Below are 27,463 nucleotides of genomic sequence, written 5' to 3'. Positions count from 1 at the left end.
AGCGTATAGTACCAAGAATGAATTCTAATGTAAACTACAGACTTTGGATGATAATGATGTCTCAATGTAGGTTTATCAGTTGTAACGTATGTACCATTCTGTTATGCATGTTCACAGTGGGGAAGGCTGCATGTGTGTGGGGACAAGGGACATGATGAAAACTGTACTGTCCGCTTCATTTTGCTATGAGCCTACAACTGCTAAAAAAATAAAGTCTACTTAAAAAAAACGTTGTGCACATCTGAGCTACATGATATATTATGATATTTCTTCTCTTGTACAACTTTTTGTTTTCCTTGATGTTGATAACTGCTTTGTTTTGTTGTAGGTTTTCTACATTTCTAACATTCTCTCTAAATCCTCCATTAGCACTACAACATCACAATCAATTTTATTCTTCATGTTCAAACACATCATACTCTATCAGATACATTTTTTTTCCTGAAGACTTTTCTCCTGAAACTTTCCATTTTTCTGCTAAACTCTGGACAGCCTGCCTACAGATGTGCTGTCCAAGAGTCATCCTTTGAATTCTTTTGAGCTTAATTCTAGAAATCCCTTTGCTTTTTTTTCTTAAAGACATTACTTTCTTGTTTTAAATTAAATTAAGTTTAATTTAATTTTAAGTTCTGGGGTACATGCGCAGGATGTGCAGGTTTGTTACATAGGTAAACATGTGCCATGGTGGTTGGTTGCATCTATCAACTCATCACCTAAGTATTAAGCCCAGCATACATTAGCTATTTTGCCTGAAGTTCTCCCTCCTCTTGTCCCCTACTCCCCAACAGGCCCCAGTGTGTGTTGTTCCCCTCCCTGTGTCCATGTGTTTTCACTGCTCAGCTCCCACTTACGAGTAAGAACATGCAGGGTTTGGTTTTCTGTTCCTGTGCTAGTTAGCTGAGGATGATGGCTTCCAGCTTCATCCATGTCCCTCCAAAGGACATGATCTCATTCCTTTTTATGGCTGCATAGTATTATTCCCTGGTGTATGTGTACCACATTTTCTTTATCCAGTCTATCACTGATGGGCATTTGGGTTGATTCCATGTATTTGCTATTAAGACTTTACTTTTTTGGAGCAGATTCTCTCTTTGCTTTTCTCCTGGATGAAATTTTCTGTTTCTTGAATCCTATATACTTCTTTTTCTTCACCCACTCATTTATTTTTGTGGAGAATATCTTCGAGATATTTTCTGAGAAACAATGTAAATAAAGTTTTGAGGCCTTGTATCTTCATTCTGCATCATTTGATTGATAGATTAGATGCATACAGAACTTTCGGTTGATAATAATTTTTCCTTAGACTTTTAAAGGTAGAGTTTCAAGGTCTTCTATCATCTAACGTTGCTATTAAGAAGTTAGATATCATTCTTATTCCCAATCCTTTGTATATATATATTTTTTTAATTGTGGAAGCTTAAAGGATCTTCTCTTTATCTTTCCTGTTCTAAAATTTCACAGTGCTGAGTCTTTTTCATTAGTTGTTCTGGCATGTGATGAGCTATCTCAATCTGAAAATATCTGTCCTTGAATTTTGGGAAATCTTATATTTCTCTGTTTCTTCTAGTTCTCTTTCTGGAATCCTTTTACTCTGATGGTGAACTCCCTGGACTGATACCTAATATTAGCATTTCCATCCTATTTTCAGTCTTTTGCACTTATTTCTCTTATTTTTTGGTTTTATATCTTCAGAGGAAGAAAACACCATCTAGAGCCTCAAAATATTTCCTAAGTTTTTGATACCCAATGTCCATCACTAACTCAAAACTTATCAGGCATACCAAGAGACAAGACCAAGGGAAAAATAAACAGATAATAGAACTGGGCCTACATATAGATCCAAATATTGGAGTTAATGAGCTAAATGCTTTAAAGATCCAAATATTGGAGTTAATGAGCTAAATGCTTTAAAATAAGTTTGATTAACATATTTGAGAAATGTGTTAAAAAGATGTAGAACTCTATCTTATGAATGGAAAGTATAAAAAAGAATCAAATGCAAATTCTAGAATCAAAAAATATAGTAACTGAAATTAAGAATGCTCAAGTATGCATTCATTCTGCTCTGAGATAAATGCCTACATGAACGCCCCAAGAGAAGTATAGAAGAATGCTTCTAGCACCATTATTCATAACAGCTGAAAACAGATAAATAAAATCAGGTATATCCATTCAATAGCATACTATATAGTACTGAAAATCAGAAAATTACTGTTATGTGCCACAACATAAATGAACCTCACAAACAATGTTTAGTACAAGAATGTATACATGAAATATGTACTATGTGATTCCATTTATATAAATGTAAAAGATAGGTAATATTAATCTGTTAGAAGTCAGTATAGAGGTTATCTCTTAGGAGAAGGAAGGAAGTGATGACTGGGAGGAGACATAAGCAGGCTTGTAGGATGCTTGTAATGCTTGATCTGGGTGGTGGTTACAGAAATGTGTTCACTTTGTGGTAATACCTCCAGTTGTACACTTATGATTTCTGCATGTTTCTATATGTATATAACATTTATAATATAGTAACACTTATAATACATCTCAATTAAATGTTTATTGAAGTAAAACAAAAAGACATCATTCTTATTTTATAGATGCAGTATCTTAACTCTGAAAAAAACCATGGATATTCCCTGTCATATCCATTTCCTTCTTGTTAATTTTGATGTCTATCAAGTGCCCGATGCACCCATGTTCAAAAGCTCTCTGATTCAGTTTCTCCAGAGACTAAATCTCCTGTGGCTTTAGAGTTAGAGCAGGAACCTGGGGTCCTCCTATAGTAACCCGTACAGAATTCTGGCCAATCTCCCTGTGTTCAGCCTTCATCCTTACCTGCCTTTGCCAGTATGTAAAGCTGCAAATTCTTGAGCCTCTCTGAAACTCCTTGGCAAACTTCTCTATAAGCCTAAAGGTTTCAGTTTTCTTTGCTCTTCTAAGTCATTGCTTAATCTTACAAAATTTACAGATGTCTCTTGTCCGTTATTGTCTCCCCTCCCATTTCTTTATTCTGGTGGATTTATGCCTTTTTTATTCCTATATTGTAATTTCAGTGGAGCTTGAGGAAGGATCAGAGATTGAAACATGCATTTACTTTGCTATGTTTGATCCATTTTTTCTTTACATTTATTTTAAAATATTAATCAGGTTATGATTCACCTCCTATGATCTGATGTACACTGCACAAATATTTCTATAAATTTTGAGGCTTCTTATTAGCTGGGTGCCATTTAAAAAAATGAAATCTTTCACTTTCTCATATAGTCTGTAAGTGGGTACATAAGATGAGCAGCCACACTGTGGTGTGTGATCTCTTTGGAGAGCTGTTAATACACTGCTGTGCTTTATTATCAAATGAAATTTATAGGCACAGTGTCCTGTTCCACAGAGTGAGCCACATCAAGATTTCTCAGGCACTCACCCAGATGGAGCACAAATCTAAAGTCTAGATAGAAACTTCTAAGTAATCACCTTTGACATCTTATATGCAGCCCTGCTTCCTGGACTTCTAGAAGAATTGATTTAACAAATAATAATCCCAGATGAAAATCAAAAGGAGGCATCAGTATTCTTTCAATACTTTTGGTTGTTTAAAACCATTTAGCAGTGTGGTGTGCTACCTTATGAATTCCAGGGAGCTGAGTTACCTGCAGAGTATATTTATAAATCAAATTATGAACAATTAATGTAAATATTTCTAGTCTCTCTAGAAATATGAGGAAGAACTCAACTCTTTCCATTTTAACTTGATCACTAGAAAATTAATATGATTTCTCCCAAATGACTTCCTGAAATGTACACAGAGTAATAAGACAGCACAATGGACAGAGATTTTTGGATGCCCAACATCTTGTGCACACCCTTCCTAATTTGGTGACTTTCCTACACAATGAATCCTGCCTCCTTAGGAATCAGACATTCCTTTGCCTGCCTTCCTTGCAGCATGCAATCTAGACTCCACAGATCCGAAACAGCCACACCAAACGCTTTCAGTGGAGACAAACATGAAGAAAAATATATCTACTTCTGATAAGGGTGGCAGGGAAGAAAACATCCTACTTTCAGGGGCTGCTGTAACAGAAATTATGGAACTTATAGCCCAGCATTATGATGTGACTTATGGAGTCTCTGTATAGTTGCAGTAGCTACTGGCAGTGGGTGGGGGTGGCAAGTGGATGGGGTTGTCCTTAGATAAGTCTTGTGGGAGAGGCTGGATTCTTCTTGACTATAGGCTCTAAGCTGACTCTCTAAATATCCTTGACATTCTATGAACTGTCTAATTTCCTAAAATAAATTTCTGTTCTTTTTCAACCACCTAAAGAAGATTATGTTGTTTGTAACTAAGGCGACTAAGACAGATAGCAAGTGTTACCATAACGAAAAAAGAAAACAACCACAAAAAGATTAATACATTTTTTTGTGACATTCAGCTATAGTAAAAATAAACATTTGATCTAGAACAAAGAAATCAGCACGACTGTTGACAAATTTACTTTAGCAGACATAACATCAAACTGCTACCACACACTCATACTATCCCAAAGGCATGGCTAATTTTAAAAATACATCAGAGAATTAAAAAATCTTGATAGCAACCTGAACATACCATCCTTATCAGCAGTGTCTTGTGGCTTTGATTTTAAGGTGAAGATCTTCCGTAGTTTACAGTTAGCTGAGACAATAATTCCATCCAATGACTGGAAAACTGCCCCCTTGAATATTTCACTGGTGAATGCTACTAAGTCAATGCATAGATTGCACCACTAAAATAGAGAGATGCAAAGAAAAGTAAGTACCTTTCATCATCACATAAATGAACAAGCCATCTATATGCAGACATTCAAAGAGCTGAGGCAGTTATCCTGATCAACAGGACCCAAACTAATTTTCCCCTTTAGGTAAACTTATCTCTGTTTTGGCTTAAAAACTGACTTGATCTTTCCAAAGAAATCACCATAATTCTAAATTATATATTGGTCATCTGACTACAGAATTCCCAACATGAGACAAGACTATGACAACTTTGGGAAATAACTATCTGTAGCCAGCAGGAAGCTAACTGCAGGTGCGTTAGACCAGTGACATCTTGAAAATCAGAGATAAGCAGTCAATTGTTCCTTCAAGGGGACTAATTTGATCACAATTAGCCACTCGTATTTGTTGAAAAAGGCATGGATGAAATTAGAAGCTGGGTTTAAATTGTGGTCAGTGCTGTCTACTTACAACCAATTAACCTATTGTACAGAAATAGATTCTTCTAAAGAATTTGTAATTATTTGTAATTATGCCTGGTATTTGCCAGTTTTTAAAGTACTCTTGCAGGGACTAATTTCTGCGCATTAAACAATTAGGACCCTCAATACTTCATTCTGCCTCCACATGGAGGCAGAATGGAGAGCACCAAGGAACAGAAAGACTAGTTTGGTCCCTGTCAGTCATCTAAACACGAAGTGAGGAGGGCTGGCTAGGAAGCTTATGTAGGAAGTAGAGTGTAAGGGACAAATCCAGTAGATACGCCACAGAGTGGAACACTGTGGCTTGGTGAAATGCAGGTTATAGGGGATGGAAGTGTTGGGGTTTCTAGATATCCCATCATAATTATTAACCTTATTATAATATTAGCATTATTATTGTTGTATAAATGTGGTTCCTAGTCCTAAAAGACTTCTTATCATGCCCCAATCCCAACCATTTAGCTGGTTCATCAGTCAGCAATTCCAGTGACCCATTCTTCCCCACACATGCTAAGTATCTATCAGTGTTAGACTCTGGGCTTGGCTCCAGGGGTACAGACATAAATAAGACAGTCCTTCCAGTCTGGGAAGGAAGGCAGACATGTGGTATATACCTAATATAGTCACTACAGAGGGGGCTCATGGTGGGTATGTGGGGAGGTTTAGGAAAGCTTTATTTGAAAAAAACATTTTAAAAATTGTATTATGGTATTATATGCAAATATAAGCCAGATAGCACCAAAAGTTTGATATAGAATACAGTTCTTTGTCACCCTACCCCTCATCTAATCATACTGTCAACTCATTTAACTGTTTCTTCCCTCTGTATTTTAAAGTAATGCCTCTTGATTCATCAATTTTGGACACTAGCTACCGACTTCCTAATATGGTAGATAAGACTTAGCTAGCTAATACCCTGCTTCCCCTACTTCATCCTCCCTGGATAATTATTTGTTCTCTCATTTGCTCTCATTTTTTCCCTCAACGCCCATATTCTGTGTTTTCTTTCTTGTGGCTATGTAAATACTGTATACATCTGAGCCAAGTGGCTCTCTATGATTACCTTTTCCTTCCTTACACAACTTTAAAAATATTTTTACAGTTAACCATTGTTTTTTAATATTATCTGCTTTATTTTCTTTGACTCTAAGTCTTCCCATCTAGGAAAGACTTGGAGGTGACATCTGAGTTTGGTTTTGAACAACAAATACATTTTCCAGGCTCAGCGTGGCATGGACATGACACGCTGGGCATTTCTTCTCAGGGTCCTGCCCCTTTATTACCTGTTTAGACCATCTCTAGCTGGTTACACCACCAGCTCTGCTTGGGAGTCAGTTCCAACCTCCTTCAAAAACTCTGAGTCCTAAGAAACCAGATCCTTACCCATGATACACTTTTCTTATCCATCATGGTCATGCTCCTTTTATTCTGTCAACCTGGACTCATGCTTCATGGAATGTACTAAACAAATAAGGGTATGCATATGTGTGTGTGTGTATGAACACATTAAGATGTGTGTGTATGTGCACTGACTGTGGGCATTGAGCGTATGTGTACATGCCTACACACATACACTCAATCTTTCATTTTATAATCATTCAACAAATAAATGTCTGGGAACTGATAACTTTATTTAATGAATCAATTTCCTGGGAATACAGATGGGGGTGGTTTCTAAAAAAGATGGAAATAACTTTCACAAATCCCCCTTCGTTAGAGGAAACAAATTATTTTTTGATTTAGCTGATACTGATAAAGCTTCCAATTCTCATATGCTTCAACAAATAACTAATTGTTCATATAAATGCTGTGATATATTTTCTGAAGTATTGGAAAAGTGTCTAAAGTCTCTACTACCAAGAGGTGGATTATCTGAGTTACAGCTGAACTTTAAAAAATATTATTTTCATTATTCTTGATGATATTCACTCTTAAAAGTCCCTTTTTGACATTTTTCTTGATCTCTAATTACTATATTTCTACGTACAACTCTAGTCCAGCAGGAAATAACTTGATCTAAAATGTCCATAATTATTGGTCCTTAAGAAGTATGCACCAGAAAGACAAAAATCTGATAGAGAAAATACAGTTCTATTTAGTATGTTGCTTGGATTAATAAGTCAGTTTATGCTATTTATTTCCAGCATGGAATTTTGCATAAAGGAGTTGACTGGCAAAGGGTGACAGAATGATTCAAAGCATGAATTTCTAGTTTTTACTAACTCATGTTTGGAATATGGCTTTATTATACTGTTGAAAGGAATGCAAATTCTGTGAACACACACACACACCCTGCAAGTACTGGTGCATGAAATAATAAATCCTTGGGAGCATATTTTTGATTCCCTATGTCCTATTCTCTGCCATTACTATAGAAAAGATCTCAGGAAATTAGTTACATTTGTTAGTGCAGAAAAAGCCTGTTTTACTAACAGTGCACAGTTCTAGCCAGCACTGTCCTTCCAAAAGGAAATGACAAACAAGAAACCACAATTTCATACCCTGGCAATCCCGAAGTACATCTCTTCCCAGAGTTTTAGAACCTCATTCTGTTTTCTCACTCCCAAAATGGTATACAGAGACCAGGGTCTTATGATGTTTATTCTTGTGGCTTTAAAATTAATTTTTCACTTTAGTTTTAATTTCTCGATAGAAAATCAGCTTACAATGACCTTATTCATCTCTATTACTATATTGTGTTTAATAAGTGGTATAAGCAGAGATTGTAATTGTAATTCTGTATTTACAAGGTTAGAAGACGCAATTATCTATTACTAATGTATTAAAAACAATTTCCCTAGGAAAAGCAAATCATGACAAGTCCTTCTATGGAGAGAGGAGAGGAGAGGAAGGAAAGCTGGGGCTGCCAGAGCTGCCAGACCTTGCTCTTGGCTGAACCAAGAAAGGGTAAGTTTCTTGCAGAAGTATTGTCACAATACCTGTTCAGCAATCCATGTGTACCTCCCAATTCCTACCCACATGGAGCAAACTATCTCTTACTGAAATCATAGTTTCATACTCAAGCCACTCTTTCACCGTGCCCCCTAAAATTCTTACTTACGAAAAGTACTTACATTCTCTGCATTTTTCTGAGAGTGTGAGACACATTACCGTCAGTGAAACATAGCTTTTTTTCTGAGATATTACTTCTCCTTCAACTCTGGAGTTGAAGTTCACTTATGGGGTTCATTTGTGCTTCTACAGCCCTCTAATTGAGGCCAAGGGGCTGGGAGGCAATGGGAGAGGGTGTGCGTTTCTGACTTGGAATTCTATCATCTTTGAAGCCCAAGGCATTGCAAAGACAGGCTCTACTACCCTTTTAGCTTCATCAATCTTCATTCGATCACTCCCTGGTCATTCCTGTCACTCCTACAGATGCATCCACACCATCCTTTAATCACACTCCTGAAAAAAGCTGGAACCAGGTTCATCTCATCTTCTAACATCCTGTTCAACATCCTAATGGTCCTTTAACTCTTTTTCCTTCAAAAACCTGCTTCTCCTCTATTCTGAATCCACTCATAGGGCTACATTCTGAGACTTAACTTCATTATTCTGAAGTCATTCACTTTTAAAATTTTGAACTGGATGTTATTTTAATTATCAAGTCACACAGTCTATTTTTTTTTTTTTATCTGTTTGGCAACTGCCTCTAGTTAAACCATACTGGCAACTCCTTTGAAATGTATTCTTCCCAGGGATGCAAGAGTCTGGGCTCTGGAGCCAAACTGTCTGGATTTGGATACCAGCCTCACCACTTACTAGTTATATAATGTTCCCAGTTACTGAACCTCTCTGGGCCTCCTTTTCCTCATTTATAAAATGGTGATAATAATGTATACTCCTCAGAGTTGTTTGGATTAAATGTTTAAGTACATGCAAACACTTATAAAAGTACCTGGTACATAATTTGTGCTCAATAAATGTCAACCACAAAATCTTTCTGGCTTTCATACTATGCACAAATGTTAAGGATAGCATTCCATTAGTTTTGACCATATCATACACCTGCATACCACATCCCATTAAGACATAGGATGTTTTAATCGCCCCAGACAGATCCTGTGCAGCTTCCCAAATAATCTGAGAACTTAACCCTCATAGGGGCAACCATTGATTTCTTTCACCTTAGATGATTTGTGTTTGTTCTATAACTTTATATAAATGGAATCGCAGTAAATGGTGTCTTTCACTCAGCATAGTATTTAAGGCTCATCAGTGTTGTGTATATTGGTAGTTTTTTTTTATTTTGCTGAGTAGTACTCCACTTGGTGAATACACCACAATTTGCTCATTCTTCTGTTTTGAACAGTTATATTATTTCAAGGTTTTGGCTATTATGAATAAAGCTGTTGTTTACTGGTATCTGTGCCAATACCACAGTGTCTTAATTACTTATGCTTTAAACCAAGCCTTGAAATCATGAGGTATAAGTAATTTTTGGAAATTGTTTTGACTATTCTAAGTCTTTTGACTTTCCATATAAATTTTAGAATTGGTCTGCTAATTTCTGCAAAAACAGCCTGCTGAGATTTCAACTGGAATTAGATCGAATCTACGGATCAATATAGAGAACACTGGCATCTTAACAAATACAGTCTTGCAATCCATGAACACAGTATCTCTCTCCATTTATGTAGGTCTTCTTCGATTTCTCTCAGCAGTTCTACAGTTTTCAGTGTAAACACCTATATACATATATATTGTTGAATTTATTCATGAGTATTCAGTTTTAATGATATTGTAAATATCTTTAAGCCCTGCAATTTTTAATTGTTTATTGCTAGTGTATAGAAATACAACTGATTTTGGTATATTGACCTACCTTATATGCTGTGACTCTGCTAAACTCATTTACTCTAGTAGGTTGTTTTGTTTTTATAGATTCCTTAGAATTGTTTACATAAATGATCACGTTGTTTGCAAAGAAAGTTTTACATCTTCCTTTCCAATCTGTCTATTTTTAATTTTTTAATTCTCTTACTGCAGAGGCTGGGTCCTCTAATACAATGCTGAATACAAGTGGTTAGGGTGAATATTCTTTTTTTTTTTTTTTTTTTTTTTTTTGAGACAGGGCTTTGCTCTGTAGCCCAGGCTGGAGTGTAGTGACATGATCACTGCCAGTGGAGGCTGACTGCAGCCTCCACTTCCCAGGCTCAGGTGATCCTCGCACCTCAGCTTCCCAAACAGCTGGGACCACAGGCATAAGTCAACATGCCTGGCTAATTAAAAAAAATTATTTGTAGAGATGGGGGTCTCCATATGTGGTCCAGGCTGGTCTCGAACTCCTGGGCTCAAACAATCCTCCTGTCTCAGCCTCTTAAAGTGTTGGGCATACAGGCATGAGCCACCATGCCCAGCCATGGTGGATAGTCTTGCCTTGTTTCCCATCTTAGGGAGTAAGCAGTCAATATTTTATCGTAAGTGTGATTTAGTTGTAGGCTTTTCACAAAGGCCCTTTACCAATTTCAAGAAGTTTCCTTCTATTCCTAGTTTAATGTAAATATTTATCATAAAGGGCTCATAAATATGTTCAAATAATTTCTCTGCATCTATTGAGATAATCTTATGATTTTCTCCCTTTATTCTGCTAATGTGATAAAATTACACTGATTTTCAAATCAAGACCAACCTTGAAATCCTGGAATAAACGCCACTGGATCATGGTGTTAAGGAGCCATATGTTCCCGTTCATGAGGGATACTGATTTATAGCTCTTTTGAGAACTTTTAATATCTTTGTCTGATTTTGTATCAATTACACTGGCCTCATGTATAAGTTTGGAAATGTTCCTCCTTATTTATTATTTGAGAAAAATGTTTAAAATTGGTATTATTAATTCCTTAAATTTTAGAAGAATTATCTGTAAAGCAATCTGGACCTGGATTTTCTTTTTTGGAATGTTTTTCAAATTCACTTTCTAAAAATATTTATAAGGCTATCCACATTTTCTATTTCTTCTAGTATCAATTTTAGCAATTCGTGTCTTTAAAAGAATTTTCCCACTTATCTAAGTTGTCAAATTCATTGGCATAAAATTGTTAATAATATTTCTTTAGTTTCCTTTTTCCCCACTTTCATTCTTGATATTGGCAATGTGTACGTTCTTTTTTTTCTTGATTAGTCTAGCTAGTGATTTGTCACTTTTATTAATCACTTCAAAGAACCAATTTTTGGTTTCATTAATTTCTCCATCACCCATTTTTTATTTCATTGAATTATTCTTTTAATTACTTGTATCTTTCTGTACACATCAGTTTAATTTGCTTGTTTTTCTACCTTTCTTAGATGCGTATATAATTAATTTTAAGTCTTTTTTCTTTTTGAATGTAATCATTAAAAGCTATAAATTTCCCTTTAGGCAGTGACTGCTTCAGATACATCCCACACATTTTGGTGTGCTTTATTTTCAATATCATTTAAAATCAACTATTTTTCTAATATTCTAATTTTTTTTACATATAGATGACTTAGTAGTATGTTACTTTATTTCAAAGTGCTTGGGGATTATCCAATTATCTTTTTTATTGATATATAATTTAATTCCCTTATAGCACAGGGCATCCTATATATGATTTCAATCTTTTAAATTTGTTAAATATGGCCTAACATATCATATATTTTGGTGAATGTCCAATGTACACTTGAAAATTATGTGTATTCTGCACTTGTCAGGTGTTCTAAAAATGTCAAATAGGTCAGATTGGTAGTGTTTTTCAAGTCTATATCTTTAGTGATTGTCAATTTCTGAGGAAGGAGTCTTGAAATTTCCAGCTACACTTGCATATTTACCATTCTGTGTTTAGTTTTGTTAGTTTTTGCTTCTTGCATTTTGAAGCTTTGTTATTAGATGTGTGCACATTTAGCACTGTTATATCTTCTTCATCATTTAACCTCCTATCATTGTGAAACATCCCTCATTACATAATATTCCTTGTCCTGAAGTCTAATTTGTCTGCTATTAGTATAGGTACTCTAGCTTTTTTATGATTAGTATTTGCATAGTATATCATCTTATTGTCATCTTTTTATTTGTAACCTGTGTCTTTAGATTTAATGTGCACTTTTTATAAACAGCATGCAATTGTCTCTTGCTTTTAATTCAACCTAACAATCTCTGCCTTTTAATTGGAGCATTTAGTCCATTTCCACTTAATGTAATGACTTTGATATGTTTGAGTTGAAGGCTACCATCTTGCTCTTTGTTTTCAATTTGTCCCATCTGTTTTTTGTTCAGTTCTCTATTCCTACAAGCTTTTGGATTGAAAACATTTTTTAGCATTCCATTAACCTCCTCAATTGGCTGACTAGTTATTGCTATGGTCTGGCTATAGCTTATTTGGCCCCACCAAGTCTCATGTTGAAAATTCATGCCCAATGTAAGAGATGGGGCCTGGTGGGGGTGTTTGGGTCATGGAGGCAGATCCCTCATGAATGGCTTGGTGCCCTTCTCAAGGGAGTGAATGAGTTCTCACTCTTAGTTCTCATGAGAACTAGTTGATGAAAAGAGTCTGACAATGCCTCCTCTTTCTCTCTCTGTCTCCCTTGTTTCAACTCTCACTATCTGTGCACAGGCTAGCTCCCCTCCCCCTTCCACCAAGAGTGGAAGCAGTCCGAGGCTCTTCCCAGATTCAGATGCCAGTGCCATACTTCTTGTACAGCCTGAAGAACCATAAGCCAAATAAACCTTTTTTGTTTATAAATTATCCAGCTTCAGATATTCCTTTATAGCAACACAAATGGGCAAAGATAGTTATACTTCCTTGTTCTTTTTTTTCAATCGTTTCATTAGGGTTTGCAATATGGATCTTTAACTTATCACAATTTAGCTATGCCATATTATCCATGACATAATATTAGAATATGTCATGGACAAGAAGCTCATAAAAGTATATTACCATCTCCACCACTGTTTGTGCCATTGTCATATATTTTACTTCTACATGTTATAAAATTATATATATATGCATCATTCTCCGATCTCAGTCCCCCAAGTAGCTGGGACTACAGGTGTGTGCCAACACATCTGGCTAATTTTTATATTTTTAGTAGAGATGGGGTTTCGCCATGCTGCCCAGGTTAGTCTTGAACTCCTGAGCTCAGGTAATCCACCCACCTCAGCCTCCCATAGTGCTGGGATTACAGGCGTGAGCCACTGCACCCAGCCCCAAAATATATTACTAATTTTGCTTTAAACAATCAAATACTTTTAAATGAATTGTAATAATGAATGATTTCTTTTTAGATTTAGCTATATATTTACCATTACTGGCATTCTTTGTTCTTTGATTTAGATCCAAATTTCCATGTGGTATATATAATTTTTTTCAGTCTTGACAACTTCTTTTAATATTTTTGTAGCATCAGTTTGCTGGCAATGGATTCTCTCAGCTTTTTAGTCTGAAAATGTCTTTATTTTGTCCCAATTTTTGAAGAATGTCTTTACTGGCTAAAGAATTCTGGATTGACAAATCCATCCCCCAATCTCCCGCCAACTACACCGTTCCATTATCTTCTTATTTTATGACAGGAAGTTTACGATGGGAAGTTGGTAATAGGCTTATTACTGTTTTCTGGCATATAATGTATCTTTTACCTCTGGCTGCTTTTAAGATTCTTTATCACTCTTTTTTCAGCAACTTGATTATGATATACTATGGTGTCGTTTCTGTATGTGTGTGCCTGTATTATTTCCTCAGCTTATGATTTGTTGAGCTTACTCAATCTGTATATTTTTAAAATTTCAAAAAATTTCAAATATTCTATAAATTTTCTTCTCTTACTCTCTCTCTGCTTGCCTTCTGGTACTGCAATCACATACATATTAGACTGTGTGATACTGTTTCACAGTTCAGTCAGACTCTGCTCATTTTGTTTTAGGTTTTTTCTCTCTCTCTGTGCTTTAGTTTGCATCGTTTCTATATTCCTGACTTCAATTTTACTGACATTCTCCAGTGTTTAACCTGGTGTTATACCCATCCAGTGAATCTTTTATTTCAGATATTGCATTTTTTTTCAGTTCTAGAATGCAAAAAATTTTTTAAAATTATAGATTAAGAGGTACACATCCAGATTTGTTGCATGAACATATTGCTTATGGTGAGGTTTGGGCTTCTAGTGTGCCCATCACCTAAGTAGTAAACATTGCACCCAATAGGTAATTTTTCAACCATTACCCCGCTTCTAGCCTCCCCCTGACTTTTAGAGTAGCCAGTGTCTATTGTTTCCCTCCATATGTGCATGCGTATCCATTGTTTAGCTCCCATTTATGAGTAAGAATGAGTGGTATTTGATTTTCTGAGTTATTTTGTTTAGGATAATGGCCTTCAGCTCCATCGTGTTTGCTGCAAAATACATGATTTCATTCTTTTTTATGGCTGTGTAGTATTTCATGGTGTACATACCACATTCTCTTTACCCAGTCATCTGATGATGGACACTCAGGCTGATTCCACGTCTTTGCTACTGTGAATAGTTCTGTAATAAACATATGAGGGCAGATGTCTTTTTGATATGAGGATTTCTTTTCCTTTGGGTAGACTTCCAGTAGTGGGATTACTGGGCCAAATGGTAGTTCTATTTTTAGTTCTTTGAGAAATGTCCATAGTGTTTTCCATAGAGGTTGTGCTAATTTATATTCCTACCAACAGTGTATAAGCATTCTCATTTCTCCATAACCTCACCACCATCTGTTGTTTTTTGGCTTTTTAATAATAGCTATTCTGACTCCTGTGTGATGGTATTTCATTGTGGTTTTATTTTGCGTTTCTTTGACGATTATTGATGTGGAGGATTTTTTTCATATTTTTGGTGGCCACTGTTTGCCTTCTTTTGAGAAGTGTCTGTTCACACCCATGGCTCACTTTTTAATGGGGTTATTTGTTTTTTTCTTGTTATCTGAGATCTTTGTAGATTGTGAATTTTATTTTTATAGTTTTTATTTCTCTATGTTCCCCCCTTGTTTTCTCACTATGAACATATTTTATTTAAATCCTTTAATATATTTATTATAATTATTTTAAAGCCCTTGTCTCCTCATCCTATTATCTTTGTCATGTCTGGGTCTGTTTCTAGTCCCTGATTTCTTTTTCTGCTGGTTATGGGGTTTCCCCACTTTGTATATCTAGAAATTTTATTTTTATTCTATGCTGGACATTGTGACTACTGTGTTGTTGAGTTTCTAGATGTTGTTATCTTTCCTAAAAGAGTTTTTAAATGTTGCTCCAAGAGAAAATTAATTTACTTACAATCATCCCCAACTTGGCTAGAAAAGTCTGATATTTTCCTCCAGTAGTACTTATCTCATAAGAGTAGTTTGGTGTTTACCATAGCCCATTATCAATAATTATTTACATGTTTGCCTTTTCTGCCATATTATAATGTCCTCAAGGAGAAAGACCATGTTCCATTCACCTTTGGGTTCATATCATCTGGCACAGACCTTGGCCCACAGCAGGAACTCGATCAATATTTGCTAATTAAAATAAACTGTAAGTTCAGAGGTTTATGATGATACCATATTTACAAGTTAATAAACATGGATTCATGTCAATAGAAAATAGTAAAATAATAACAACATCAACTAAGAGACTGAGCCCTTGCTATGAGTATGGCACTGTTTTTAAGTCATAACCTACTTAATCCTAACAACTGCTCTATTAAGCAAGTTCTACTATTGCACTGTCTAACTGCTGAGGAAACTAAATCAGAGAGATGCAACTGATTTGCTCAAGGGCCTATAGTCAGGAAGTGACAGAACCAGAATCTGAACCCATAGAGTCTAGCTCCAGAGGCCACATGTTAATCTTAACAGCATTCTGCCAATTTAAGTATTTTAAAAATGGAGTGACCCTAAAGCTAAAGCTAGGTAATCATCTGTTTTCCAGAATAAACTTATTTTGAATTAGTTGTGCCTACTTAACCATTCAGGACCAGCATAAGAAGACATAAGACAGTTCTCCTTTCTCCAGATTTCTTCAATACCCATATTAGACTGAGTAAGTAGAGAAAGAAAAAAGATATTTAAAAATAATATTCAGGCCAGGCACGGTGGCTCATACCTGTAATCCCAGCACTTTGGGAGGCTGATGCAGGTGGATCATTTGAGGTCAGGAGTTCGAGACCAACCTGCCCAACATGGTGAAACCCTGTCTCTACTAAAAATACAAAAACTAGCCAGGTGTGATGGCAGCCGCCTATAGTCCCAGCTACTCAGGAGGCTGAGGCAGGAGAATTGTTTGAACCTGAGAGGCACAGGTTGCAGTGAGCCGAGATCGTGCCACTGAACTCCAGCCTGGGCGACAGAGTGCATGAGACTCCATTAAAAAAAAAAAAAGAAGAAGAAAAAAAGAAAAAATAATAATATTCACATAAATGAGATGAAAACATTAAAAAATTCTCAATCAAGCACCATCAACATTACAATGAATTCTAGCTTAGAATGACATCAAGACACATCCTCTAATTATATCTTGTATGTATTTCTAAATGACCTTTTGTCTGAATAAATCTGCCTCCTCCATTCGCTTCTCATTCAATGACACTCAAGAAATTAAACACTATTAAAAACCTCAAACTTCTAAATCATTGGCTCTATGGGAAAAATGATCTATGAGGGGAAGTTTTAAAAACATTATACTAGGCCGGGCGCGGTGGCTCATGCCTGTAATCCCAGCACTTTGGGAGGCCAAGGAGGGCGGATCACGAGGTCAGGAGATTGAGACCATCCTGGCTAACACGTTGAAACCCTGTCTCTACTAAAAATACAAAAAAATTAGCCGGGCGAGGTGGCGGGCGCCTGCAGTCCCAGCTACGCGGGAGGCTGAGGCAGGAGAATGGCGTGAACCGTGGGGGGTGGAGCCTACAGTGAGCCGAGATTGCGCCACTGCACTCCAGCCTGGGTGACAGCGAGACTCCGTCTCAAAACAAAAAACAAAACAAAACAAAACCAAAAAAAACATTATACCAGACTTCCAGTTTGTAATAAAAGTTATAAAATATTCCATCAGAGTTGTGGTTCAAGATGGAATAGCTCCTAAAGAGTAATTTTATCCATTTAAACGACAAACACTGGGTATCTGAATTCTAGAGGTTACTAAAAGACTCTGGCATTGTAATTTATCATATCACTTTGTTATATCTCCAATGAATGATTTATGCTGAATGATATCTCATAATTGAACTTCTTATTCAAATGGAATTAAACTTACTGTACATTAATACATACTTTGGTAATGAGACATTGATGTTCATCTGACACCACCAGCATCAACTAATTGAAATTACATTAAAGAAGTAAGATTGATTCCAGTGAGCCTCAACTAAGTGGGTACTTCTATTTAATCTGATAGTTTTTAATTTTTAAAATTGTTCTTGCCATTGAAAACCCAAGTTAAAAGCATAAATTATTATAACTGAAATATTAAAGTGACTCTTCACAGCTAAAAATGACATGAAATATAAAAATTCTTATTTGAAAGGAACATTTAAAGGCATTTGGGACAGAAAGTGGCCTATATATAAATATTCATTTTGGTGTGGCTAGAAGAATATTAACTTTATTTGCAGCCTCTGGCTACCTAAAGGCTTTAGCTAAAAAACCAAGGCAAAGTGGACCATTTGGCAATTATCCTGTAAATCAAGGGTTGCCAATGAACACCTAGAAGGCCCAGGCAGAAAACCGAAATGCGTGAAGCAAGAAGGGTCTGAGTCCACCTGCATACCTTATGAGTAAAGAAGATTCAACTTCACAGGACAGCTTGCAGCTTCTTAGAAGTGTGCCATTACTACTTAGCTCCCACCAAGTGCTTGTGTGCGATAAGGCAGGTTCAATGTTGAGAAATCTGACCTTTTTCAAGGAAGGTCTGAAATTAGGAATTTTACGTGAAATTTCCTGATTTATAAGTGCTAGCTGAAATGCTCTTAGAATGCTATTTTGAGGTTTGCCAACAAAATATCTACTAGTTCCTAAGGGGTAGAAAGAAGTCAAGAGTGCTTTGGCAAAAACAGAACAGGGGCCAATACCACATCAACAACAGAAAGGCCACTAGAGATGGCATCTTGAATGGGTGAGATGCTCTCTGCCACCTTGCTGCTCTCTGGAGAAATTTCCCCTAAAACACAACTCAGCTTTAATTAAATAAGGGCTCTTTGGGAATACAGTATACTAGCAGCGGAAAGGAAAGACCCTCTGCTGCCAAGCACCTCTTGGATTGGGAGGAATGAGAGCAAGTTTTCAAACCAAATTTCTTAATATTTGAATACTCCTTGGCATTTGTGGAATCACCAAGCACATTTAGAAAGCTTATATAATTTGGCCATGATAAACTCATTTTTTTTCTCCCATGTCAGGAGATACATTAAGACTTGCCAATTTGTTTAATAAACATTTATTGATCACTTACTATATGCCATGCACTAATAGGGACTGGAGATGATATACTTGTAGTCTACTGGGAAAATAAGATATGCTTGTAGTCTACTGGGGAAAACAGACAAGTAAATAGATTGTTAAAGTGCAAGGTGGAGAGGTATTATGAGGGCTATGAAATTATGAATGGCAATGATGAGCTATGCCCAAAATATCTAATCTGCAGAGGGGAAATCATAGTGCACTTCCTGGAAGAAGTAGCATCTATAGATCAGACAGGATTTACAATCCTTATCTAGGACTTACTCTATGCCAGGCACTGTTCTAAGAGCTTTATGCTTATTAATTCATGTAAATCCCCACCACAACCTTAATGGTGTGTATACTTGAGGTAACCGCATTTTATAGATGAGGAAAATGAAACAGGAACTTTGCACAGGATCACAAAACTAGTAAGTATCAGAATCCAGATTCTATGTTCTTAACCCCTACATACTATTTATATGTTATATATGTAATAAAATATAGAGTAATTAGAACATATTACAAGTAATTATGACTTGATGATCTCACTGCATTGGCGTATGGGCCTGAGGAGAACACCACGGAAACAAATGCCGCATCTGTTTCTTATTGTTTAGACTGCTTCAAATTTTTTCTAGATTTACCCATATTCAGAAGAAAAGTTCTAGATATGTTATGACTGTTTTGCTTTTTAAAATTTAGCATAACATGAGCTGAAGTCACCTAGGGTAGTCACTAATATGATTTCTTCATATCACTAATTTTTTAACAGCCATATTTAACTTTCTTACCTATATCTCTTTTTTATATTCTCTATTGAGCCACTTGCCCAGGGGTAGAAACATGAGGAAGACAGATGAATTGAAAAGGATTAGGAAACTTTGCTCCACAGTACCTATTATAGCTCCTTTCTTTGTAGTTTAAATACTAAATTGTTTATGTCATTACATACCCAGCACTGTAAACACATAACACACATTCATCTGAAAAACTCATTTATCGAATATGAAAGACCTTTCAGTCAAGTTCACTTCCTATCTCATCAAGATACTTGTGTGGTTTACTTATAATGGAAAGATAGTATTTTATTTTCAAATACTGGATTTTCATGAACGTACACTACGTGTGTGGGTTACAGCCACATACATAATGCTCAGATTTTGATGAAATATCTAGACTTCAGAGTTAGTTAACTGACACGGGTGACTGAACTCACAAAAGCAAGGTAGTGACAAATCTGATTTATTAACTACACACTGAATAGTGCATTTGTCTCACATGGGCTTTAACTCTCAGAAACCACCTAACACTGAACTCTGAAGAATCTTACATGAATAAGGAAATCAATACCTAAACACAAAATGATGAATACAATTTTATTTGTAAGGCATTTCCCTAAATGTCTTAAATGGTTTAACTTCAATAACTGGAGCCTTCAAATTTAATGTTCAAGCATCTATGGATATTTAATATTAAATGAATTTTTAAAACTTCTACTGCAAACAGAAACCATCCATTTATTCCATAATCCAGCTCATTTTTATTACAGGGCTGCCAATCTCCAAAGTTATATTTAATTCCCATTCTTTACTTATGTCTACATTAACAGCAAGCCCAGTGGATCTGCCTACTGAAAGAGATGGTCAGTATGCACTCCATGCTGCCACCTTCCGTTCTCTTAGCTCATGGCCCTGTCTCTTTCCTGATATACCAGAACTTCTTACTGAAGTTCCTTACGAGTGCCACGCTCCCTAAATACCTTCCAATCTCAACTGTTCTTATGATTGCCACGCTCCCTAAATACCTTCCAATCTCAACTGCTCTCCCTTGTTGGAACCTCCTTGGCTCTCTTCGGCAACACCAGATCACTGGGCTTGTCTGCACACCACACAGCTACCCTTAATGCTGCTCGTTCTCTTCTAGGAGCACTACTCTCCCCTTCTTCAACTGGTTAATGCCTTCCTGTCTTTCAAGGCCAAGCTCAGGCACCTCCACTTCTTCAGAGGGCCTTCTCTGACCACTCTCCTTTTACTCTGTAGTTCATTCTGATTCTTGCTCTCACAGAATGTACCACATTGTATGGGAAAGGTCTGTTTAGATACATGTCTTAGCTCATCTGACTTTAAGTTTCTGATGTTGCTTCACATCCATTCCTGCACTGCCCCCTCCACTGCCCCCACAGTCCTCACTAACCCTAATCTGGATGATTGCAGACAACTTCCTCACTTCCAATTTCTACCCCCTCCAAATCATTGCAAATATTACTATCAGATTAATCTTCCCAAAGCACAGAACTGACTGTGTGGTCCTTCTCTAGCCCAAAAGCTTTAATGGCTTCCTTTTCTCTACCATAGTAGTTCCCAAAGAGTGGATCATGTACCATTTGTGAAATGATTTTAGATGGTATATGGGTGTGGCATTAAATAACTCTGGATCCCAGAATAAAAATGTCCCTTTGTCAGTTTTCCTTCAGTCCTAACTATGACAGGGAGAATGGCTGAACATGTATCTAATCCTTGATAAACTCTTTTTAACAAACAGCAGCCCTCAGGACAGAGCCTTAAACAAGAAACAGCAGCCAGTTAGACTTTAAAATATTGTTTTGTTTTCAGTATGTTTATGTTTATTTTTATGTTGTACTTTGGGAAAATTACACTGGTTTTCCACTTATAAAAGTGGTATAAAGTTTTCTTTTAAATTAAATTTAAGCAAAAAAAAAAAAAAAAAAAAGAGAGAGTTGATTTAAAGGAAAGTATCAAGTGTATACCAGAATGGGTAGTACACAAACAGGGTACTGAGAGTAGTATTGAAATGACTGAAGTTTGAGAAAGACTTGTCAGAAAAATCAGACCCTTCAGAAGTTACACAATGTACTTAAAATGTCTGAACCCATATCAGGCTCTTGTACTGTCAGACCAATGTTTCCTCAGGGCTCTTTTTCAATCTGGCAACAAGATTAATTGTTCACTGTTCTCCGGAGGTTACGTCTTTCCAGCATCCATGCTTCTGCCCATGTTGTTGCTTTTGCTGGAATGCTTGGCTTCCTATCTCTCCCTGTTGAAATCTTAGAGTCCTCCCAAGTCCACTCTAAGTGCTATCTCTTTCAGAAAGCCTTCCCCCATCCCCAGTCAGATGGATTCCTTTCCCTTTCACATTACCAATAGCACTTTCTCTCTCCACTGTGCTTTGTAACACAGTTTTGGTGATTTTATGGATGTTCAAATAATTACGTTATTCCACTTAGATGTTAAGCTCTTTCAAGAGAGGGGAAGAAAGGCCATGAATTTTATTCATTTTTTATACCACCATCGTACTTAACAAAGTACCTCACATATGGAGTCAGCCCATAATTAATATTTGTTGAATTGAATTTAATATTTTAGGCAACATTCATGTGATACTTACAATTTTACGTTTGATCATGAAGAGTGGAATTTTTGCATGAAGAGGGGTGGAGGATAGTTCCTTATGGACCGTTGATAAATATAATCTTCTTTTGATGTTCCCTAAATCAGTAATTCTGAAAAAATGGAGAAGACAGAAAGATTCCTGTCAATTTAATAACCACTTCTTTGGATAATCATCAAAATGATATAATTTATCATATAGACCCTTTTCAACAGGAAGATCAAACATAGAATTTAAGAATTGCCTTTTTCTTTCAAGAAGTAATAAAATTTCTTTCTTAAATTCAGTGCTCAGAAGCCTGAATGTATAAATTCACTTAATATGCTAATTTATTTCAGTACTCTACACTAGATTTCCACAGTCCTCCAGCCTATGAAAAAATTCAATTTGGATGAACTGAGAAACTGTTAGCCTTTAATAACCATACTTGTTCCAGGCCCTTAAGCTTGTGTTATCTTGGGACATACTGTCACCTACTAAATAGGAAAACATTATGGGTTTCTTTCCCTAAAAATGCATCTGTCATTTTATATAGGCTCTTAGTCTGCTTAGAGACAGACACAAAACACTGGCTGTCGGTTTCACTTCCTAAGCACATATCTTCCAAACAGAATTATAATACACAACTTTATCACTCACTATTCAGGTCAACCCACAGTGATACCAAGGACACTGAATTTGAACATCTTTAATAGATTTAAACCACAGCCATGGTCACAAAGATTAGGTTTGCTTTAAATTGATAGAGGCTCATTTTTATGTTCTGCTTCCTTTAGGTCTCAGAGGTAACACAGCAGGCTTAAAATTTCCAAACCTTGTAAATTTGTTTGAGTTCATTGTAGATTCTGGATATTAGCCCTTTGTCAGATGAGTAGGTTGCAAAAATTTTCTCCCATTCTGTAGGTTGCCTGTTCACTCTGATGGTAGTTTCTTTTGCTGTGCAGAAGCTCTTTAGTTTAATTAGATCCCATTTGTCAATTTTGGCTTTTGTTGCCATTGCTTTTGGTGTTTTAGACATGAAGTCCTTGCCCACGCCTATGTCCTGAATGGTACCGCCTAGGTTTTCTTCTAGGATTTTTATGGTTTTAGGTCTAACATGTAAGTCTTTAATTCATCTTGAATTAATTTTTGTATAAGGTGTAAGGAAGGGATCCAGTTTCAGCTTTCTACATATGGCTAGCCAGTTTTCCCAGCACCATTTATTAAATAGGGAATCCTTTCCCCATTGCTTGTTTTTGTCAGGTTTGTCAAAGATCAGATAGTTGCAGATATGCGGCATTATTTCTGAGGGCTCTGTTCTGTTCCATTGATCTATGTCTCTGTTGTGGTACCAGTACCATGCTGTTTTGGTTACTGTAGCCTTGTAGTATAGTAAAACAAACAACCCCATCTAAAAGTGGGCAAAGGACATGAACAGACACTTCTCAAAAGAAGACATTTATGTAGCCAAAAGACACATGAAAAAATACTCATCATCACTGGCCATCAGAGAAATGCAAATCAAAACCACAATGAGATACCATCTCACACCAGTTAGAATGGCGATCATTAAAAAGTCAGGAAACAACAGGTGCTGGAGAGGATGTGGAGAAATAGGAACACTTTTACACTGTTGGTGGGACTGTAAACTAGTTCAACCATTGTGGAAGTCAGTGTGGCAATTTCTCAGGGATCTAGAACTAGAAATAGCATTTGACCCAGCCATCCCATTACTGGGTATATACCCAAAGGACTATAAGTCATGCTGCTATAAAGACACATGCACACATATGTTTGTTGCGGCACTATTCACAATAGCAAAGACTTGGAACCAACCCAAATGTCCAACAACGATAGACTGGATTAAGGAAATGTGGCACATATACACCATGGAATACTATGCAGCCATAAAAAATGATGAGTTCATGTCCTTTGTAGGGACATGGATGAAACTGGAAACCATCATTCTCAGTAAACTATCGCAAGGACAAAAAACCAAACACCGCATGTTCTCACTCATAGGTGGGAATTGAACAATGAGAACTCACGGACACAGGAAGGGGAACATCACACTCCGGGGACTGTTGTGGGTTGGGGGGAGGGGGGAGGGACAGCATTAGGAGATATACCTAATGCTAAATGACGAGTTAATGGGTGCAGCAAACCAACACGGCAAAAAAACAAAAAAACAAAAAAAAAACAAAAAAAAGTACCACAATTGGTGGCATATCAACAGGAAAAAAAAAAAAATTTCCAAACCTGTCTCAGGTTGCTATATTATAGAATTGATGCTTCTTTAAAAACTGTCTTTTTATTTGAGAATGATTTTTCCCCATTATTAGGGAAAAACTTTGTTTAGACACATTACACTGCTAATTTTCTATATTTAGTAATCCCCCAAGAAGACAACATTTCATTCAAATGCACCGTTGTCAATATTTATAGTGTAATTAACTGTTTTTAAAATTGGTATTGTCTTTTCTACAGCACTTCCGTTCCCCCTCCTTCCCACTTTTCTAATCTCGGTATTGCTCCTCTCTAAACTACTCTACATATCTTTCAGTGAAAAAAAAACTATCATTAAACAATGTTAAGAATAAATACAGTAAAAATCAGGTGAGATGATTTCAGAGTATGCTCCAGACCTAAAAATTCCACCCTACTTGCACTAAATGATATCATAAATTCATTTAAAATACAAAGTCTTTCAATCCATAGTCAGAGTTAAGGTTTACAATGCAGAAGTATTAACACTATGGCAGCATTATACCCGGATGTATATACATATATGTAAACATAGTATCACATTTACCCCAAGGCAATGTCTTCAAAGTGGGATGAACACATGGTGAGGAGGAGTGATATGCAACAATCCACTGAAGTGTAGGAAGAAAACAACTTTCACCTCATCCCCTTAAAATGTTATTTTTGTGCATGTCTCATTATACAGTAGTATAGTAACATATTTATATATTTTCTAAATAAATGCCCCTATATGGCAGGTATGTACAAATATTTTACTAATGGGGTACAGGATCAAATATGTTTGGAAAATCATGTCATCAGAGATACTATTAGGTCTCTTCTGTAAGTTCTGATTAGGAAATAAAAGGAAAGACTACTGGGATTCTAGAAAGGAAAAGGGAACAAAAAGAGGGACTGCATTAACCAAAAATTCATCTATCACAGTTTTATTAAAGGGCTACTGTGCTTTCATGAATAAAACTACATTTTTTAAATTTTATTTTTATTTTTTATTTTTTTTTGAGACAGAGTCTAGCTCTGTCACCCAGGCTGGAGTGCAGTGGCGTGATCTCGGCTCACTGCAAGCTCCACCTCCCGGGTTCACGCCATTCTCCTGCCTCAGCCTCCCGAGTAGCTGGGACTATAGGCACCCGCCACCATGCCTGGCTAATTTTTCGTATTTTTAGTAGAGACAGGGTTTCACGATGTTAGTCAGGATGGTCTCAATCTCCTGACCTCGTGATCTGCCCGCCTCGACCTCCCAAAGTGCTGGGATTACAGGCGTGAGCCACCGTGCCCTGCCCTTTTTTTTTTTTTTTTTTTTTTTTTTTGTGAGATGAAGTCTCGCCCTTGTCGCCCAGGCTGGAGAGCAATGGTGCAATCATGGCTTACTGTAACCTCCGCCTCCCAGGTTCAAGCGATTCTCCTGCCTGAGCCTACTAAGTAGCTGGGATTACAGGCGCCTGACACTATGCCCAGCTAATTTTTGTATTTTTAGTAGAGACAGGGTTTCATCATCTTGGCCAAGCTGGTCTAGAACTACTGACCTCAGGTGATCGGCCCGCCTGGGCCTCCCAAAGTGTTGGGATTACAGGCGTGAGCCACTGTGCCCAGCCAAACTACATATTTTTAATCTAAATAGTTAAGAGTCAGACTCCAAATGGAGGAATGATTGAGTATACTATCACTTCATATGGAACTACAGGAACATTCATTCATTCATTCATACATTCAACAAAGACTGAGCCAGGAAAATTGCTGGGAGTACGTCAGGGAGACAGTGATGAAAAAGCCAAGGTTCTTATCCTTCTGGAGCCTCTATTCTTGTGCAAAAGGCAGGTGAATTTTCATGAAATATAGTTTACCATTATTTATGCTAGTGCTTTCTGTGTCCCCAAGAATCCTTGCCCAGGCTAAAGTTGCATAAATACTTTCTTATGTTTCCTTCTACATCTTTATAGTTTGTTTTTACACTTAGTTCATCCCAAATTAGTTTCTGCGAGTTGTATGACATAGGGGTTGGAGTTCTTTTCTTTCTGTATGTTTATACAATTGTCCCAATACCATTTATTAAAGACTCTCCTTTTTTCACTGAAATGCCCTGGCACTTTGTTGAAAATCAGTTGACCATAAATATATGTGTGTGAGGTTGTAGTTCTGGACTGTCTGTTGATTCATTTTTTTCATTGATCCATTTGTCTATTCTTATACCAATAATACACTATCTTGATTACTGTAGATTTAGAGTAAGTCTTGAAACCAGGTAAAGAAACTCTTCAACTTTACTTTTGTTCAAGATTTGTTTGGGTCTTGCTTTTTCATATAGATTTTAGAATCCATTTATCATTTTCAATTAAAAAAAGTGTTGAGAGTTTAACTTGGATTGTGTTGAATCTATAAATCAATTTCAGGAGAATGATACTGATCATGTCTACTCACATGATATGTATCTCCCATTATTTAGGCTTTGCTTAATTTCTTTTTAAATGTTTTATAGTTTTCATTTTAGAAGCCCTGCACATCTTTTGTTAAATTTATTCCTCAGTATTTTGTCTTCTGACACTATTGAAAATGAATTTTAAAATTTCATTTCCCAGGGCCGGGCACAGTGGCTCACGCCTGTAATCCTAGCACTTTGGGAAGCTGAGGCGGGTGGATCATGAGGTCAAGAGACTTAGATGATCCTGGTCAACATGGTGAAACCTCGTCTCTACTAAAAACATAGAAATTAGCTGGGTGTGGTGGCAAGTGCCTATAATCCCAGCTACTCAGGAGGCTGAGGCAGGAGAATCGCTTGAACCCAGGAGGTGGAGGCTGCAGTGAGCTGAGATTGTGCCACTGCACTCCAGACTGGCGACAGAGCAAGACTCCGTCTCAAAAAAAAAAAAAAAAAAAGGAAAATTTCACTTCCCAGTCATTCAGTTCCAGTATATAGACATTCAATTGATTTCTCTATACGGTACCTGTTTCCTCTGACCTTTGTTTAATTCACTCTTGAGTTCCAGTAGTTGTTTTGTAGATGCCTGAGGATTTTATACATAAACAATCATGTCCCGGAGTAAAGAAAGACTGTTTTACTTCTGCTTTTTCAACTTCATACCTTTCATTTCTTTTTCTTTTTTTTGAGACAGAGTCTCGCTCTGTGGCCCAGGCTGGAGTGCAGTGGCATGATCTCGGCTCACTGCAAGCTCCGCCTCCT

General features: G+C 36.7%; 1 protein-coding gene and 1 long non-coding RNA gene across 16 annotated transcripts in view; one reads left to right on the top strand and one right to left on the bottom strand.

Annotated features, from left to right (window-relative positions):
• Window positions 1-27,463, bottom strand: part of CFAP20DC (CFAP20 domain containing) — a 282,643-nt gene that overhangs the window by 147,686 nt on the left and 107,494 nt on the right. For 13 of the 15 annotated variants that reach the window (XR_010118690.1, XM_055259701.2, XM_055259703.2 and 10 more), the window contains 2 exons: window positions 22,039-22,153; window positions 4,613-4,769 (listed from right to left, as the gene is read on the bottom strand). Coding sequence is in view for 14 of the 15 variants with exons in the window: in XM_055259701.2 (XP_055115676.2) it covers window positions 4,613-4,769; window positions 22,039-22,153 (272 nt within the window). In the remaining variant the exon portion in view is untranslated. Of the gene's footprint in view, window positions 1-4,602; window positions 4,770-22,038; window positions 22,154-27,463 lie in introns of those variants that run through there. The other 2 variants (XM_063630831.1, XM_063630833.1) reach the window with 2 other exon arrangements.
• Window positions 1-27,463, top strand: part of LOC129471280 (uncharacterized) — a 178,752-nt gene that overhangs the window by 77,242 nt on the left and 74,047 nt on the right. The gene's annotated exons all lie outside the window — the stretch shown is intronic.

The sequence above is a fragment of the Symphalangus syndactylus genome, chromosome 21, assembly GCF_028878055.3.
Source record: "Symphalangus syndactylus isolate Jambi chromosome 21, NHGRI_mSymSyn1-v2.1_pri, whole genome shotgun sequence".
Taxonomy (NCBI): Eukaryota; Metazoa; Chordata; class Mammalia; order Primates; family Hylobatidae; genus Symphalangus; species Symphalangus syndactylus.
This window is presented reverse-complemented; position numbering and strand designations above follow the sequence as displayed.